Source organism: Lissotriton helveticus, chromosome 2_1 (genome assembly GCF_964261635.1).
Source record: "Lissotriton helveticus chromosome 2_1, aLisHel1.1, whole genome shotgun sequence".
NCBI lineage: Eukaryota > Metazoa > Chordata > Amphibia > Caudata > Salamandridae > Lissotriton > Lissotriton helveticus.
Window position 1 is genome coordinate 6,809,547 of NC_136059.1, and position 19,058 is coordinate 6,828,604.

At 44.4% G+C, this 19,058-nt stretch overlaps 1 protein-coding gene across 2 annotated transcripts in view; it reads left to right on the forward strand.

Annotated features, from left to right (window-relative positions):
* The first annotated feature begins 2,255 nt into the window (after window positions 1–2,255).
* The window catches only part of LOC144819174 (phospholipase A2 inhibitor and Ly6/PLAUR domain-containing protein-like), a 136,065-nt gene continuing 119,262 nt past the window's right edge, over window positions 2,256–19,058 (forward strand). For both annotated transcript variants that reach the window (XM_078677147.1, XM_078677148.1), the window contains exon 1: window positions 2,256–2,359. In XM_078677147.1, coding sequence (XP_078533273.1) covers window positions 2,308–2,359 — 52 coding nt within the window. In that variant the 5' untranslated portion in view covers window positions 2,256–2,307. The remainder of the gene's footprint in view (window positions 2,360–19,058) is intronic.

The following is a 19,058-nucleotide window of genomic DNA, read 5'->3' on the forward strand; positions in this document are numbered from 1 at the left end:
GGCAAAAGCTAAGAAGAAGGCTGCCGGCATGAACACCGGAGACAGGTGGAGGGCTCTAGCAGAGGCGCTGCAGGTGGAGCTGCGGGGGAGAGTGCTAACCTGGACCGGAGGTCTAAGTATTATACGCGCTCCCCCGTAACGGCTGCCATTAGTAGGGGAGGGGGCGGGACTCGAGGAGGGAGGTGGGATCGGGGGCTGAGTTGGGGGGAGGGGCCACAGGGGCAGCAGCGGTGTAAAAAAATGGCAGAACCTGTGGAAAAGGGAAAAAAAGACAGCAACAGAGCAACTAATACACACTAATGCCTGAATACAATGAAATTGTACGTCAATGAGTCCATGTGGGCACTTGTTGAGAAGCGAAGAGCAGGGCTGCCGGCACGAACACCGGGGACAGGAGGAGGGCTCTAGCAAAGGCGCTGCATGCAGAGCTGCTGGGGAGAGTACTGACCTGGACCTGGACATTAGGAGGGCTCCTCAGTAAACTCCTGTGACAATAGTGCCAGTCCCTGCTCTGACTGCACCGGTAGGTCAAAAAGGTCCAGGAACAAATTCACCTATTTAGGTTTGACCCCCTGTTCTGTGGCATACAGGGAAGCTTGAAAAATTTTCAGAGGTGCAATAATTACATATGTACCCACAGCTACCACAGCACCAAGACAGCCCTGATCACAGCCCCCGATGACATCAGGGACCTCCTAGACTGGCAAAATGGCAGGCCTCATCCTACTGGACCTATTAGCCACTTTTGACACCATCTCCCATTACATCCTCATCAACAGTCTCTACTGCATTGGGATCCAGGGATTCACACTCAAATGGATCTCCTCATACTTCATCGGAAAAACCCAGAGGATCCATCTCCCACCGTTCACCTTGGAGCCCAAAAAGATCATCTGCGGAGTCCCCCAAGAACCATCTCTCAGTTCTACCCTCTTTAATACCTACATAACCCTGTGGGCCTACACTGTCAGATTGAAAAAACTCAACATCATCTCCTACATCGACCATAATCAGCTCATCTTCTCGCTGTCCGAAGACCCCTCCACCACCAGAGCCAACTTCCACAGATGCATGATGAACGTTGCTGACTGGATGAAGGACAACTGTTGTGATCTCAGCACAGATAATACAGAAGTCCTGAACTTTATGAACAACATCTCGCCATGGAACAATACATGGTGGCTCACGGGACTCGGCCCACTCCCAGCCCCTACAAACCACACCGTCAACCTCAACATCGTACTGGACAGAAAGCTATGCATGAAGAAGCAGGATAACGCAGTTTGATCTGCCTACCTATGCACTCTTCGCATGCTCAGCAAGATCTTCAGGTTGCCTCCAGTCAACACCAGATGGACCGTCATGCAGGCACTCATCCCCAGCTGGCTGGACTATTAAGAGACTTCTGGCAAATCTAAAACTCAGTAGCAAAACTCATCCTCAACCTCCCCAGAAGGACCCACATCACACTCACATCACACGCCACCTTAAGAAAATACACTGGCTCCTGATCAAGAAGAGATGCTAGTTCACGATGCTGACCCACTCCCACTAAGCCCTGGACAATAAAGGACTAGCATACATCAACAAACGCCTGTCCTTCCACCAGCCACACAGATACCTTATGTCTACTTTCCTGCTCCTCATAGACAGACCCTGAATCTGCTGACCCAAATAACGGAGGATGCTCCTTATTGCACCTGCCGGTCAAGACATGGAGCAACCTTCCCCTGCACCTCAGGATCACTCTGTCACGACAGCAATTCAGAAAAGATCTCAAGACCTGGATATTCAAATGAGAAAACTACCACGCAGCAGTCAATCTCTCCAATGCCTCAAGACTCTTACAGGTAATTTGATGTGCTTTATAAATGTTTGATTGATTGATTGACAGATTGACTGATTGAGGCAGAACAACTCCAAACCGGGGTAAATACCCCTAAGTAGATTATTCATAATTATGACTCATAGTTGTATTTTTTTATATGTTTGTTTGGTTGGAATTTAGCTCAGCAATTATAATCATGGCCTCAGTACAATTTGGTATTTACTCAATAAATGAGCAGTACATAATTTCATACAGTTAATTTCAATATATTTCTATGGGATGATGCCAGCAACCAGAGATGTGCTCCCAGTTACACACAAAGAGTTCAGCCGCATCCTGTAAACATAGCTCAGGTATCCTGTGCCCCACCCCTTCTGTGAGAGTATAAAAGGCATGCCCTGAGCATGAGATGTGCAGAAGACCCAGCAAGTGATCCAGGTCAAAGACTCCATCATCCTACTCCTTACTCTTCTAGCACCATGAGGGCCTTCCTTGCAGCTGTGGCCATGCTCCAGGCACTGATGACTGGAGGTAAGATGGTCATGGCCTTGTGCAGTCTTGATTGTTGTGAGTATACACAAAGGTGTGCATAGATATTAAGAGAGCAATGTTCAGACAGAGCTTAATTCGCTCCAGAATTTACCTGTAAGTTTAAATGTCCCCAACTGTCTTTATCTACTATCATATTATTGTCCTTTCTTCGTGTTCCTGCCTTTCTCTCTTTTTTCATTTTTTATCTCAATTTAGATAACCTGTAAATGCCAGGGAACCCCCCACCCCACAAAGTAGGAGAGGCGATATGTAAAAATAATTAGAATTACCCAAATTCTTTAGGGGGTATTGAACTGTACCTTAGGTTCTGCTTGTCGTTCGGCCAGGCTGGACCTTGCTAAGATTTTGAGTTCTGTACATTGGGGCTTGTCCTGCTAGCCTTCCTATGAAAATGCAATCTAATGACCTCATTGCAATTTGGTACTTTTTTTTACTGTTTTAATTAATGTTAATTATTATTAACATAATGAGAACTGTGTTTTCAAAATTGATCATACACATTGCTACAGGTGCGATGGAAGGTTGATCACAATCTTCAGGGCACATATTGTCATGGCGACCATTAGATGATCACCAACATATTTTTGACTGAAAGTTGACTGTAAGATGAAGGTTGGCAGCTGCCAACAGAGAAATAACAGAACCAGCAATGTCACCATACCCTCTTACTACAGTGCTCTCTTTTGTCCTCAGTGTCTCACAAGGAAATGCAAACACACTTACAGTGCATTCTTGGAACCATGCTTCCCCCAGCTGCTTCTCTTTAGAATACATTTTTTCTGAATTGTTACATGTCGATGCTTTTGGAATAGAGGAAGTGGTCAGAAGAAGAGAGATGCTAACTTTCCACACAGCGTCTTGGAATAATCAGCTTGCTGCAAAAACGGCCCTGTAACAAAATCGGCCCCCAGGGGCCCAAAACCGGCCCCACCCGTGCGGGGATTGCCCGGTGCCCGCTATGGCGAGTCCGGGCCTGGGCACCTCTATGCTGGGAGAGGGTCACGTTTTAAGTGGTGTAACTAGTCAGCCACTGCCGATAATCATAATGAAGAAGAACCATACTGGTTTAGGCATTAAGCAAAATGTTACTGCGTGAAGCCCAATACTGCGGGGCTAACAGACAAACCACCAAAGGAACCTGATTAAAATGTGTCCAGTGTGTTTGGAACGGAGTGCATGGCATATGAGCGCAACGCTGGCCATGCCCACATTTAGCATCACAAACAGCCACCAAATAACTCAAATGATGTCCCACTTATTTTATTCACTTCAGATAATCACACAGAGTGATAGAAGACATCGTAAGTCACAAATAACTATACCAGTACTGCATACGTTAGCGTGAATGTGGTCACCAATTATGAATGATACTACTGAAGGGACATCGCGGTCCTGAAGAAAGCCATACTGTCCCTGTGGGCGCATTATTAGATGGCTGAAACATGTAGACAGAGGATGTGGGACTTCATCACCACCTCATATCATATCCAACTACGTTTTTAATCTTATCCAAAGTTTCCATTATTAAAATTGTCTTCAGTGGTGGGTAATCTTGAGGACATTTTAATCCTCTCATCCCTGCAAAACTCCGAAAAAAGTTGCTGTGCTGAAATTCAGGTGTCACAGCACACCCAGGAACAGGAACTCTGTGGCGGAGCATGCCACTAACTTGCTACAGTTGGTGAGGGTTCTTTTAAATACCTAAAGGGTTTCTCAACTCACTGCAGAGAGGGGCATCTCTAGATGATTTGAAGTTGGTAGAGAATTCCTTTTCATTAGGGAAGAAAAGTGGGCCTTAACTCTTCTCACTCTCCCTTTTGTTCTTCTCTGCACTCTTAAAATATTCATGCTGGAGTTTAGAAGGTGAATGAGCAATAAAGAGGTCTTTAAATGTTGTTTTCATCTGGTAATATTTGCTGTGCTTCAAAGCCAGAGGTCCAATGTTAGCCAATAAATTCTGACACATGGATGTTCATTCTTTTAACATGGACATTTGTTGTTTTCTTTCTCTAACTGCAAAGCAAGATCATGTTGTGACACAAAGAATGTCCCAATACGACATGGGTAAAGTAAATGTAATTGTTTCCAACCCATATACAAATGGTTGAACATTAACTGTACAAATGTTTAAGACCAGACTGTATCAGCAGTCTGTAAAGTGCAAAAGAAGCACATTTCATTGTAATTCTGAAGTATGATGGAAACAGGAATTTAGTTGGATCATTTGCGTGGAACCAGACACATAATACATCCTTATTTCTGTCCTTATTTGCTTTGGGTGATGCTTGGAATTTTCATAATTACTATGGCTTCAGTCATGTGGCATTGGTGGCAGCAGCTCCACTCTGAAAATTGTTCCTGCACTAATGCATGCAGTGTCTCAGGCACTCCAGGTCATGCAGAATACAGCCATGTTTATCAACTAAAGAGATACACAAAAGAGGAATAAAAAAAAAAAGACAAGTGATGTGACAACCTGGAACTGAGGGGCAGATTTACAAGCCCCTTTCAAAACTTTTACGCCGCTGTTGCATCACTTTTGTGACGCAGCGGGGGCGCAAACAATGCGCCACTATGTGACATATTTACAGCATGACTCATCTTGTGAGATGCATCATGTTGTAAAGCCCTGCGCTACATTATACCTGCCTCAGGTATAATGTATGCAGGGTGGGCGTTCCGTCACAAGGAAGCCCTGTAAAAGTGACACAGTGAATCTACAAGATTTCACTTAGTCCCTTTTACGTCCCCGCTGCATCAAAGCCCATACCTGCATCATAACATATTGGTTTTTTTTATTATTCAATCAATCAATCACAGCATTTATATAGCGCGCTACTCACCCGGAGGGTCTCAAGGGAGGGAGGGGTCCGCTACTGCTTGAACAGCCAGGTCTTGAGCTGCTTCCTGAAGGCGAGGTGGTCTTGGGTCAGGCGGAGGTGGGTCGGGAGGGAGTTCCACGTCTTGGCAGCGAGGTAGCAGAAGGATCTCCCTCCTGTGGTGGCTCTTCGGATGCGGGGGACGGCGGCGAGGGCGTGGTTCGTTGATCGAAGCTGGCGCGTGGGAGTGTAGAAGTTGAGGCGGCTGTTGAGGTATCTTGGGCCTTGGTTGTGTAGGGCTTTGTGTGCGTGGGTGAGGAGTCGGAACGTGATTCTCTTGTTGACCGGGAGCCAGTGCAGGTCTCTCAGGTGTCCGGAGATGTGGCTGTGTCGGGGGATGTCCAGGATGAGTCTTGCTGAGGCGTTCTGGATTCGCTGGAGTCTCTTCTGGAGTCTGGCAGTGGTTCCGGCGTAGAGGGAGTTGCCGTAGTCCAGTCGGCTGGTGACGAGGGCCTGGGTGACCGTCTTCCTGGTTTCGGTGGGGATCCACCGGAAGATTTTACGTAGCATGCGCAGGATGTTGAAGCACGATGAGGAGACAGCGTTGACTTGTCTGGTCATGGAGAGGGAGGAGTCCAGGATGAAGCCCAGGTTGCGTGCGTGGTCTGTTGGTTTGGGTGCTCTGCCCAGGGCGGGGTGCCACCAGGAGTCGTCCCAGGCGGAGGGCGAAGATCCCAGGATGAGGACTTCCGTCTTGTCTGAGTTCAGTTTCAGGCGGCTGTTCTTCATCCACTCGGCTACGTCTTTCATCCCCTCCTGTAGGCTGGCTCTGGTGGTGGCGGGGTCGTTGGTGAGGGAGAGGATCAGCTGGGTGTCGTCGGCGTAAGAGATGATGTTGAGGTTGTGTTGGCGTGCGATGGCCGCAAGGGGGCTCATGTAGACATTGAAGAGGGTGGGGCTGAGCGAGGAGCCTTGAAAAACGCCGCAGATGACTTCGGTGGCTTCTGATCTGAAGGGGGGGAGGCGGACTCTCTGAGTCCTTCCGGCGAGGAAGGAGGTGATCCACTCTAGTGCCTTCTCTTGGATTCCGGCGTTGCTGAGGCGCTGCTCTAGGGTGCGGTGGCAGACAGTGTCGAAAGCCGCGGAGAGGTCCAGGAGGACGAGGGCCGCTGTTTCCCCATTGTCGAGCAGGGCTCGGATGTCATCGGTGGCGGCGATGAGGGCGGTCTTGGTGCTGTGGTTGGCCCGGAAGCCGGACTTGGTGTTGTGGGCGTTGTTGTCCAGTCGTTCCTTGAATGCGGTTTTCTTGGTGGTGTGGATCAGTTGGTGGTGTTTTCGAGTGGCGAGCTTGAGCGTGGTCATGTTATCTGGTGTTGGTTCTCTGCGCCAGGCTCTCTCGAGGGCTCGGCAGTTCCTCTTGGAGCTCTTGAGTTCGTCGGTGAACCATGGTCCTTTCTTGCTGCCGGGTCTGCTGGGTGGGGTCCTCAGTGGGGCGAGGTCGTCTGCGCAGTTGCTGATCCACTTCGTGAGGTTATTGGCGGCCTGGGTGGGGTTTGCTGAGCTTGCGGGTGGATCCTGGCTCAGGGAGGCGGTGAGCTGGTCGGCTGTGATCTTGTTCCATCTTCTGCGTGCAACCTGTTGCTGGTGGTGGTGTGTCGTGTTCTTTTTGTAGCTGAAGTGGACGCAACTGTGGTCCGTCCAGTGGAGTCCGGTGGCTTGGCTGAAGGAGATGTCCTTGCTGGAGGAGAAGACAGGCTACACCACATTTTCTAGTATTAATATGGGATATAGGATCTCCTGTCAGGTAAGAAGGGTGTTTACGTCTGTAAAGGATCTGGCCTACCCAATTTCATTATAATTTTTCTAATTTTATACCAGATAGATGTGTCTCTTGAATGAGAACAATAACTATGTTTGGAGGCGAAGAAGCCAATTACGATGCAGTTTGGAAACTCTTCTCACTGAATCGTTTTCGACTGAATCGGGTTCTGCGACTCTGACCAATCGATTATGATGGTTTCCAACATCATTGGGTCAGACTTGCATTGACTTCAATGGAAGCCTATGTTCGGGATGAGAACACAGGTTCCCATTGAAAAAAGGGGTGGTTGGAGACAATCTTGCACCCTGTGGTTGGCACCCCATGGTGCCTGCCACACTGTGCATGGTTGGGAAGAGGGATCCCTTGGGTACCCCCATGGACCCCAACCGGAGGCTGAAGGTTGAAGGTGGACCTGCAATGTGCCCACAATGTCAGATTCTGATAGCCGCTTTGTGTTGGGCAGACCACATCGGAACGGCTGTCCATATCGCTCATCCTAATCTCTTGCTCGAAACCGTGTCCATAGAGCTGTACGATTCAGCTATGAAAGACTTGAGCAGTCTAAATGCCTTTTGTAACCGAATCGGACAGCCCAAATATTTTCCGGGCATCGTAATTGGTTGGTTGGAAATGTGTGCAATTTGGTTGTAAGCATAGGTTCCCAATCGGATTCCGGGATTCTGAATCTCATTCAGAGCCTTTCATAACGACATCGTAATCTGCCCCTAAATGGGAAAGAATTTTCATCATTTTAATGGAATTAGTAAAGCCATTGACACTGATGGATACAATGTGCATAGGGTTAGTTGTCATGATCCTGACTAAGCATGAGCGCAAAATCCGCTACGCTCGCGGATTTCGCAAATTTTCGGTAGATCCGCGAGCTCTCGCGAATTTACCAAAAATTCGCAATCCGCGAGCGGCGGATTCCGAGGCCAAAAGTTCAAGCCTTCCTGGCCGGTTGTTGTTACTAATTTACGATGGCGCCGGCAAGCTGCCAGCGCCATCGTAAAATAGTTACTAAATTAGCTTCAACAGGAAGCACTAATAGATAAAATCAAGTAGGCGCTCGTGCATCTGCTTTATTTTATCTATTCGAGCTTCCTGTTGAAGCTAATTTAGTAACTATTTTAGGATGGCGCTGGCAGCTTGCCGGCGCCATCGTAAAATAGTTAACAGGCCAGGCAGCTGTGCCCTCTTCCCAAATATACCATTGAAAATCGGCTGTGATGCTGGACAGAGGCCTTTGCATCCTTGACTTTCACGAGCGCAATCCTCGTGCTGTTCCTGTGGCCAGGAGCTTCTGTATCTTCATCTGCTGCTCTGATGGGTCTCTGACCTTTAATACACACAAGAGATATGTGCACTCGCATGGAAGCCCCGTCCGTTTGGCCCCGCCCACACACTCGCGGTGTGCACCGTCTTCCCGCCATTCACCCACTATGATAGCTCACTCAAGGGACCCCTGCGCCCTTTGGCGCTATTGCATAGTAACACACACCTGGTCGCTGTAGACAACTCTCTGGCACTTTAGGCAGCTGTAGTGTAATAAAAGCACTATACATTTACCCAACGAGGTAGCACTTACTGATTATCCAATAGAAAGTACTCCAGTTGAGTAGAGGTATGGCACAAAACGGTGGCGTCTTCTTGAATAAATATGAAGGGCAGGGTTCATTCTGGTACGATGGTCCTGGCACAAAAATTAAACCTCAACCGGAAGCACTTACAGATATCAATTAAGCATGTGCCCTAGTTGAAGCTTAAATTCAGTGACTCATTCATCGGCCCAAAAAACAATCGTGAGCGTTGTCAAGGCTGGGCAGCTGTGCCCTCTTCTCAAAGACAGAGGCCTTTGCATCCTTGACTTTCACGAGCGCAATCCTCGTGCTGTTCCTGTGACCAGGAGCTTCTGTATCTTCTTAATCCGCTGCTCTGATCGGTCTCTGACCTTTTATACACACAAGAGGCATGTGCACTCGCATGGAAGCCCCGCCCCAAATCCGCAAATACGCAAATCCGCAAATACGCGGATTTTGCGGATCCACGATCCGTGAATACGCAAATCCGTGAATCGTGGATCCGCAAAATCCGCCCATGCTTAATCCTGACTAGAAATGCCGGAGTATGTTTGTATTGTGTTACTGAAACAAAAAACTATCCAGAGTATAAAAAAACCTGAAACTAATAAGTGCAAATACAATCACAAAATAATGTTAATACTAACCTCTAAATGGTGTAAGTACACAGTTCTAATTGCTAGAAAGGAAAAGAACCCCACATATCAAACAATGTATATAATTTGTCAGATGATCTAAACATCAATGAGAGACGCAGACTCCACAGGGGAGAAAAGAAAACCACTTGTGGTAAACAGATTATAAAAAGAACCACACCATGGAGTTATAAAGTCCATCGAGGAGACTTGCATGTATAAATACATTATGAGATATAAATGGTGTATTGAACAACAATGTAGGAGAAAAGGAAATGAATCATATCCATAAGAGGTAATAACTGCAATAAAATAGTAATACATTGTATTACACATATATACTCATGTAGCTGGATGAGGCAGCAATTGAAGGTTTACCATCTGATACTTTATCAAAGATGTGGATGACTTAAGAAGAGACCTCTGTCACACTGTCTCTTAAAGGTAAGGATGTGTAATCTACCAGTTCGGTGGTCTGAAGAACCTTCTGTAATTGAAGTTGACTGTTCATAGTTGTTTCAGTCAGGAGTGGTGGTGTTAAGTCCATGTGTTGGTCCTCTAAACTCTCCAGGAAGCATACCAGATCCCCAGACTCTCTGTATTCCCTTGATTTTCCATCCATTGTGATCCACATTGTAGCAGGTTCTAAAAGACCATATTTAATATCCCATTTCCTAAGTCCTGACCTAAGTTGCAGGAACACTTTTGATTTGCCATTGGTTTCAGTGGAAAAGTTCACAGCAATAAATATTTTATGGCCTTTTGAGTCGTAAAGACCATGTTTATGAGCAGCTGTTAGTATTTGAAAGACCTGTTCATGACACAGGAGACACGCAATAATTGGTCCAGGTCTAGATTCAAGGGTTTAAGTTGAAGTACTTGACCGAATCCTTTGATCTATCTGCAACTCAAGGCAATGCTCAAAAGAAATGTTCAGTAACCTCAGTATTAAGGTTAGTAGCGAGCTCTTCACATCATTATTCATTTCCTTTTTTTTCTGGAATTCCATAAAAGCAAACATTATTTCTTCAGGCCATGTCCTCCAAATCTATTACTTGTTTTTAAAAAAATGGCAGATATCTGGAACCCAATACTTTGCATTATCTAATCTTTCTTCCAAAAGGGTGGTTCGTTTATCTAGAGTTTCCACTTTGGTATAAAAAGAGTTTAGGTCCATCCTTATTGACTTCATTTCTGTTGTGAGAGCTTAGATTTTGACATCCATAGATCCCAATTACTGTCCCACAGCAGATATCTCTTTTAAAATAAGGTCTATAGAAGCAGCATCTTGTGGGACAGTAGTAGAAGTGCCTGAAGGTAGAGTGTTCCCTACTACTTGTGCAAACAAAGGCTTTCTATTAGGCAATCCACTGGGCATACTGTTATACTTCAATGTTAGAGTAGACAAGAAATAAGTACAGCCTAGTAAGCAAATATGATATACAGTCGCCTTAAAAAGCAGTTGGGTAGTAACCTTATAAACGCAAATACATATCTGGATACGAACAGACTTCTGGGATTCTGCAAAATGATGGGTGTATGTTTTCAAACACTTTTTATTTTTTTAATTTTTTTATTTTATTGGTTCACAGCAAAAATACTTCATCATGAATGAAATGATACCAAAATCCAGCAAGAAAAAAAACCAAAGAGATACCACAGAAGTAATTCAAATAAGACATACAGAGGTCGGGTTAATTCGTCCAATAGCAAGAACAACATAATCTCATTATACATGTGCAGAAAATAACAAATATAATTGCACTCTAAGTTTCATAACATATTCAATCTTCATAATAGTCTGAAAAAGCCCCCCAGATTTTCAAGCCCATTTTCTTCTTTCTCCTAGACCCAGTAGCTGAGAAAAGTCCCCACTCCAATTTATATAAACTATACATTCGTGCCCGCCATTGTTGAAATAAGGGTGGTTTCTCCTGTAACCAATCGGTAGCGATGCACATTTGTGCTACAGTCATTGTAAAAAAAAAAAATGTCGAAAAGTATATAATCTATCCGCTGGATTGTCATTAGGGATTTTCCCTAATATTAACATAGAGGGCGTAATAGTCAGGTGAGACTTAAGTATTAAAGACATACATTTTTCAATTTCTCCAATAAAGATTGCCAACCTAGGACAAGAGAAAAAAATATGTGTACTATCTGCATGGTCAGCTTTGCACCGGAAACATTTTCCATCAAAACCCTCTCCCCATTTGGACATACGTTCAGGCGTATAATATAAATCAAAGAGAGTTTTGAAAAATTGTGCTTTTAAATTAGCTGACATTAAAGCTTCTTTAGACAGTAAAATAAGGTCTTCCACAGCTGCTTCTGTATCCCCTAGACTGTTGGCCCATTTTAAATTTCTTTTCTCAAGATCATCCATCTTCTCTTCTATTAACATTCTATACAAAGTACCAATTTTCACCTGTTCACCAACCCCCTCGATAACTTGATGTTTCAGTAAAATCAACTTTTGTCTTATGAGAAAATCCCGAATTTGTAAGAATTTTAAAAAATAGCTTTTGAGTAGGGCAAATTGATCAGATAATTCCACAAACGATTTACACCTGCCATCCATCGTTTCAAACACTGAGTGCTGAAAAACAATCTGTCAGAAATGTCACACAGCTTTCCCCTGCTTATCTAAGTTTGCTCTGCACCCTTTGCTGGTAGAAATCTCCTTGTCTACTTAATGTGTAGCAGAGTCTAAGCTGTCAAATGAAGAAAAATGCCACTTGTTTGAAAGTTCTCATATCCTCCCCCTTCGCCCACTAGGAAGCACACCAGTAATTCAAAAACACCCAGCATCCTTTCCACTTCAAGAAAGGGAATTATTTTTAAATCTTCAGAATCAGGTTGTGTTTCCTGACAAAATTAGTCATTTTTTCACGGACTTCTGGGATTCTGAAAAATGATGGCTTCATATTTTCAATCAGTGGTTGTTGAAAAACAGTCACCCAGCAATCAGAAATGTCACACAGCTTTCCACTGCTGTGTTTCCTGACAGAATGTGTCCCTTTTTTCACAGACTTCTGTGATTCTAAAAAATATGACTGCATGTTTTCTAACAGGAGTATCTGAAAAACAGAGCTTCAGAAATGTCACACAGCTCTTGCCTACCTAGCCAAGTTCCCTCCTCAAAACTCTCTTCTGATATGAATTCCCATCTGTAGGAAAGTAGGGTCTGCTTTCCTATGGTCACCCCAATTTTTGCTTTTTGCTTCACTGGTTTTCGACTTAATGTGGCTGTGGGCCAGCTAATCAGACCCACAGCCTGCAGTTCTCTCTCTAAATTAATATCCATGTACTATAGGTACATCACCAATTTGGTACTGGACACCTTATCAGCCCCTGTACAGTACACTATAGGTGCCCAGGGCATAGGTGCATCCAAGGCATCCCAGGGGCTGCAGCATATCTTTTGCCACCCCTGGCTGGCCATTCAAATCGACACAACTGGCTGATCACTCAGCCGGGGCAAGGTGGTGTACTCACCCCTTGCTTAGATATAGTATACCTATGTCTAAACCTATATCTGGACACATATGCAACTATAAGTCACTCCTATGGGATCTATGACATAATATCGACAGACAGAATATCTACATACAAAAAAATCGACACAAAAATATCGACATCAAAAATATCGGAGTTATATCTTCATAAAGGTAAGTACAAAAATATCGAAAAAATAATATCGTAGTACAAAAATATCGAAATTAAAAATATCGTTTTTTTAAATGTATTAATAATAATGTAAAAATAAGTTAAAAATACTTATAATTTTACAAATATTAAATAAAAACATTAAAACATATTAAAAAAATTATAACTAATACATATACATTTAAAATAAATTAAAAACTCTACATATAAATTCATATACATACTTACTCACATATTGCAACAGTAGGAAAAGCGTTGGATAGCGTAGGGGTAAAAATTAGTATTCCCACTCCAGAGGGTGCAACAGTAGGGAAAGCATTGGATAGCGTAGGGGTAAAAATTACTATTCCCACTCCAGAGGGTGCAACAGTAGGGAAAGCGTTGGATAGCGTAGGGGTAAAAATTACTATTCCCACTCCAGAGGGTGCAACAGTAGGGAAAGGTTGGATAGCGTAGGGGTAAAAATTACTATTCCGACTCCGACTCCAGAGGGTGCAACAGTAGGGAAAGCGTTGGATTGTGTAGCATTAAAAATTACTATTCCCACTCCAGAGGGTGCAACAGTAGGGAAAGCGTTGGATAGCGTAGGGGTAAAAATTACTATTACCTCCCCAGAGGGTGCAACAGTAGGGAAAGCGTTGGATAGCGTAGGGGTAACAATTACTATTCCCACTCCAGAGAGTGCAACAGTAGGGAAAGCGTTGGATAGCGTAGGGGGTTAAATTACTATTCCCACTCCAGAGGGTGCAACAGTAGGGAAAGAGTTGGATAGCGTAGGGGTAAAAATTACTATTACCTCTCCAGAGGGTGCAACAGTAGGGAAAGCGTTGGATAGCGTAGGGGTAACAATTACTATTCCCACTCCAGAGAGTGCAACAGTAGGGAAAGCGTTGGATAGCGTAGGGGGTTAAATTACTATTCCCACTCCAGAGGGTGCAACAGTAGGGAAAGCATTGGATAGCATTGGGGTAAAAATTACTTCCCACACTACTCCCCCTTTTACACACAACACACTACACATACAAAAAAACACAATTAAAATAAATATCAATTAATCAATTAATAAAAATTAATATTATTAAATATATGTAATAATAAATGAACTAATTAACACATAATAATTACCAATTAATTAACAGTAAATATCAATAAATAAATACAATCTCTTTAATAATTACATTTAATTATATCACACCCTATTCCCCTATAAACACACAACCCGCTACACATAAATAAATGACATCATTTAATCACTTAATAATTATTAATTACCAATTAAATATTAATTAACCATCGACCCCCCCCCAGTGGAACAGACTGTGGAGGGATATACCCAAGGTGTACCGCAGCATCCCGCAGAGGGAAAACGCCTACAAACTGCTCACGCAATGGTACTACACCCCCCTGCGCCTTAGCAAAATGTTTCCCACCACTTCGCCGATGTGCTGGAGATGTGACTCTGCGACTGATGACTTTGTGCATATATGGTGGACGTGTCCGACCCTGACTGTTTTCTGGAAGGAGGTGCTTAGCCACATCAAAGGGGTGCTGGGGTTCCCCCTGCCTGAGGAAGTGAGCACGATCCTCCTCGGCATCTATCCTACTGCGCTCAAGGCACTTACCCGCAGCGATTTGATCCTTACGCTCCAAATGCTGGGTGCAGCTAAACAACTCATTGCCCTATACTGGAAGCGATCAGAGGCACCACCCATAGCCTCCTGGTTTGTGCGCCTTTGGCAGGTCCTGGCGATGGAGCTACTCACAGCAAGGTTGCAGGCGCGAGATGCACGATTCAAGGCGGTTTGGGAGCCCTTAGTACGCCACCTCTGCTCTATAGAATACGCGCGACATATGCCCCCTAGACTCCGCGCGCTACACCTCTTCGAGGATGCCATTGTTCCTGCAGACCCGGCCAGGCTGTGTCCTTGATCACCATGCACATTATAGATGATCCCAATGCTACCACACATGGCTCCCTTCACTTCACTTGTCGCCAGGCTGCGCGTATCCATCACCCTCTCTCCTTCTCTGCCTACCCTCAGGCTTCTTCGTCCTTCCTACTTCCTCCTCTCCCACTTGCCGCTCTGGCCCTCGTCTCTCTACGAGACAGTTGTGCCCTGTTGGGCAGTTTACGACAGCTGGGCTAATTTCACGCCCTACACCTTCCTCGCAAAAGCGGATACTCTCTCACGTGTGACAATTTTCTGTGCTATGCCCCCTTAAGCCACGCGGCCGGCCCTCCTTGGAGGGTTGTAGGCAAGGCGCTGTGTCGAAACCCCTACCCCATTCATGCTGGCACTACAACACGAGAGTTATCATTTACGCGGCCGGCCTCGGCACGAGGTTATAGGCTTAACGCTGTGTTCAAAAAAATAAAATAAAACAGATTTGAATTAAATATTAATTAACAATAGCAAAAAATTTAATTTATTAGCACATTAACTCTAATTAATTTAATTAACTAATTAATATTATTTAATTACCAATTAATTATTAATCAACAATAACAAAAAATTAAATATTTTAGCACATTAACTCTAATTAATTTAATTAACTAATTAATATTATTTAATTACCAAATAATTATTAATTAATAATAACAAAAAATTAAATATATTAGCACATTAACTCTAATTAATGTAATTAACTAATTAATATTAATTACTTACCAATTAATTATTAATTAAAAATATTTTAAAAAACATATTAATTAATTAATTATTATTAACTTACTTCCCACCCTATTCCCCTATAAACCCACAACCCGCTCTGATACTAAAACGCAAAATGTAAACAAATTACTAATTTTCAAACATACATTAAAAAACATATTTAACAAACATATAAACAACATAATAAAATACATAACACTAAACAAAATTTCGATATTAGTACACTTCGATATTAGTAACATACATACCTTAAAAACGATATTCTGTCTGTCGATATTTTGCACATCGATATTCTATACCATCGAAATTAAAACATCGATATTATTGTATATCGATATTTTAATTTCTATATTTTGTCTCTCTACCACTCCTATGGCAGGCCTTAACAATCCTGGTGGCAGAGTGCTTGGTTTTATGTGAGATGGTGCTCTAGCATGAGCTGAGCCTGTCTGCAGTGTTCGGAACCATTTCCTTACTGCTGTTCCAGGGTATTGCCATACCATATACTCTTAAGTGCATTATAATCCTAGCGGTTATTGCTAACTTTAGTTTGGCTTTATCAAAACATGTCGTGTAAGGTGTCATACACTTTGGAATACTACCCCCTCGCCAGTTCTGGTGACGGGGGTAGCATTCCACCCTTCTAGAGGGAGAGCACATGTTACTTTACTTAAAACGCGGTTAATCCTAACCAGAGCCTCAGCATCACAAAATGGATGCTGCTGTCCCGACACAAGTCTGACCTCTTGCTGCTGACCGAAACCTGGCATGGAAGGCTTGGACAAAGGGTTTCCTGTCACAGGGAGGTGCTACACCACCCCAGACAGGAGATATTGGATTGGAGCAGGGAGGGCTGAATGAAACTAGACACTGCCTGGGGCACACAAGGTGTCCCATGCAAAATCCAGTCAAACCAGTTCTGGGGCACTCCAGCCCCAGCTCTGGCGCGAAACTGAACAAAGGGAAAGGGGTGTAACCACCCCCTTCCTGGGTCCCACCCATAGGAGGGACCTAGCAGGATATCCAGCCTCTTGATTTGGAATAAAGGTAGGAGCTGTGCCAATGCACCTCAGATTATCCTGACTGAAATTTATGAAATAAAACTCTGGACCCTTCGACATCCTACTCGACGTAGAAGACTGAAAAATCTCCCTTGTGGTCAAGGAGTGACCACCCTGTGCAAACAGGCACCATCCAGCGCCCAACAGTTTGCTTTGTTGCAGTACCCGTCGGAACTCGAGCAACAGAGATCAACAAGACCAGCTTGCCTTGACTCTTAACAGCCTGATCCACAGTCCCAGCGAATCTGAGACCCGTGGAAGTGATGTGGAGCGTGGAGGCGGCCATCTTGGAAAAACTACAAAGTGCTGACCGTGCAGCTCCTGAGGGTCCCTCGAAGCTGTGCATTGGGATTTGAGAATCCCCAGCCCCGAGCAGCTTGTGCACCGAATATCACCCCTCTACACTCACCGAGTGCTGCGTGGGGCCTTTTTGCATTTTCCTGCTGGACGCGTTGGTCCGGTCACTTGCCCATTGGCTAGAGGCCCCAGTACCAACGAACCTTTGAAACTACATTGCTAGTCTAGTTGCTCTAGACTGGCCCTCACTCCCCTGAAAAGGAGCAATCCCTCTGACCTTGCTGGTCCGAGAAAGAAGCGATCTTCTAATCCTGCGTGGGTTGCCTTTGCCAAGGCCGGTTGACTCCAATCTGGAAACCGACACCGCCGACAGCGAGAGCCTTTGTGGCACAACTCGTAATTTGATCCTGGTCATCCTCGATGCCCCCGAGTCCACGTGGCAGTGGAGACAAGCTTCCCGTCAACAACCTGATTGCGCCCAACATCGCCTGGTTCCTTCCTGGTCACTGGCTAGTGACCCAGACTCTGTCCCCTCTGCTTTCAGGTACTCTATATCTTCGATCCACTCTTGGATGCAACCGGACTCTTCTCTCCTGGCCGCCTGCAGCATCTTCATCTCCAGGCACCATCGAACTGCGTGACTAAACCCGACACACTTTGGCACCTATGCACCCGCTTCCTGTGGGTGAGGTAACTCATGAACGCCGGTGCTCCTGTAGTGGTTTACACCTCTAGTGTCCTAGTTTAAAGTGTGGTAATTCTATTCCAGTCGGAAGACTCCTAAAACAGTAACTTTGTAACTTTTACGCACCATTGACTTTGCATTGGTGCATGTGTGTGCTTTTAGCGCTGCACCCGATTCCCGCGGACTACTCCCGTCCTAACTGCTGTTAGTCCAGTGTAGTCCCAGCGATTCCCAAGGCCCCAGGCCTTACCACTGTTCGTAAAGTGATACTTATACCACTTTTTTGATATATGGTTTGAGTGGCCACCGGCCTCATCCATAAACGTGCAACTTTCATATGTTAAACTGTGCTTTTGTTTAAACGCTTGTGCTTCTATACTTATAAAGAGTACAGGGGATTTTTATAGTAATAAATACATATAGGATAGCTCGTCTTTTAAGGTTGACTTACAACCACCACCATAAGGGATTGTTTGGACTGATACAAGGTGCCCCCAGAATTGGAGACATCATACATCAGGCCAACTTCTCACACCATCTTGCATAGCAGAGTCTCAGCTGTCCAATGAAGAGAGATGAACACCCAAGAGTTGGAAGCTGTCATATGCTTCACCTGTGCCTTGTGAAAAGTAAAACAGCAATTCAAAAACAATTTAAAAACACAGAGCAGCCTTTCCACTTTAAGAATGGGAATTTCTCTTAACTCTTTAGAATCAGGCTGCTTCCTGACAGAATGAGTTGTTGTTCACAGACTCTCTCAGCTACAGAAATGGTGCTCTAATTGTCCCTCCAAACCTCTGCTGACAAGAAAACTCCTGCCCTCCCACTCTGCCAGAGTGATGAGTTCAACCAGAGTTCAAGAGTAATTTAAATCCCCTGAAGCAGCCTCTGACTGTAAAAGCAAGTAAAGTCACTCATCTCCTGAACAGCTGACTGTTTCCTGACAGAATGAGTTGTGAGGCTCAGATGAAGGAAAGACCAGTCTTCAGGACTTCATTGAAGAACTGAGTTTAACTGTAATGTCTCATGTGAAAAATAACCTCAAATTTATGTTGCTGTTGTCTCATTCATGTTGCTTTCATTCTGTCTTCATGTACCCCTTCTGACAGCTGTGTGGAAAAATTCTCCCCTCCTGAATCTCAGAACTCAACACTGAGGTGGCCATGTCTGTTGGTGGCCAGACTCCCTATCGATCCATTTGAGTGTTTTTATCGGTCTCTTTCTGTCTCAATCTATTACAATCGTCATTCTGCCTCTGTTTTTGCTCATCTCTCCCTACGTACCCTTTTGTGTTTCCATTACTTCACTTTTCTACTATCCAAACAACTGGAATTCTCTGATACATTTCCTATTTTTTGTTTTTTTTGTACAACTGAAAAATAGAACTTCCTTGGCTTCTCCTTATTCCTAAAACTTTTCTGCAGGGAGAGTAAATGGG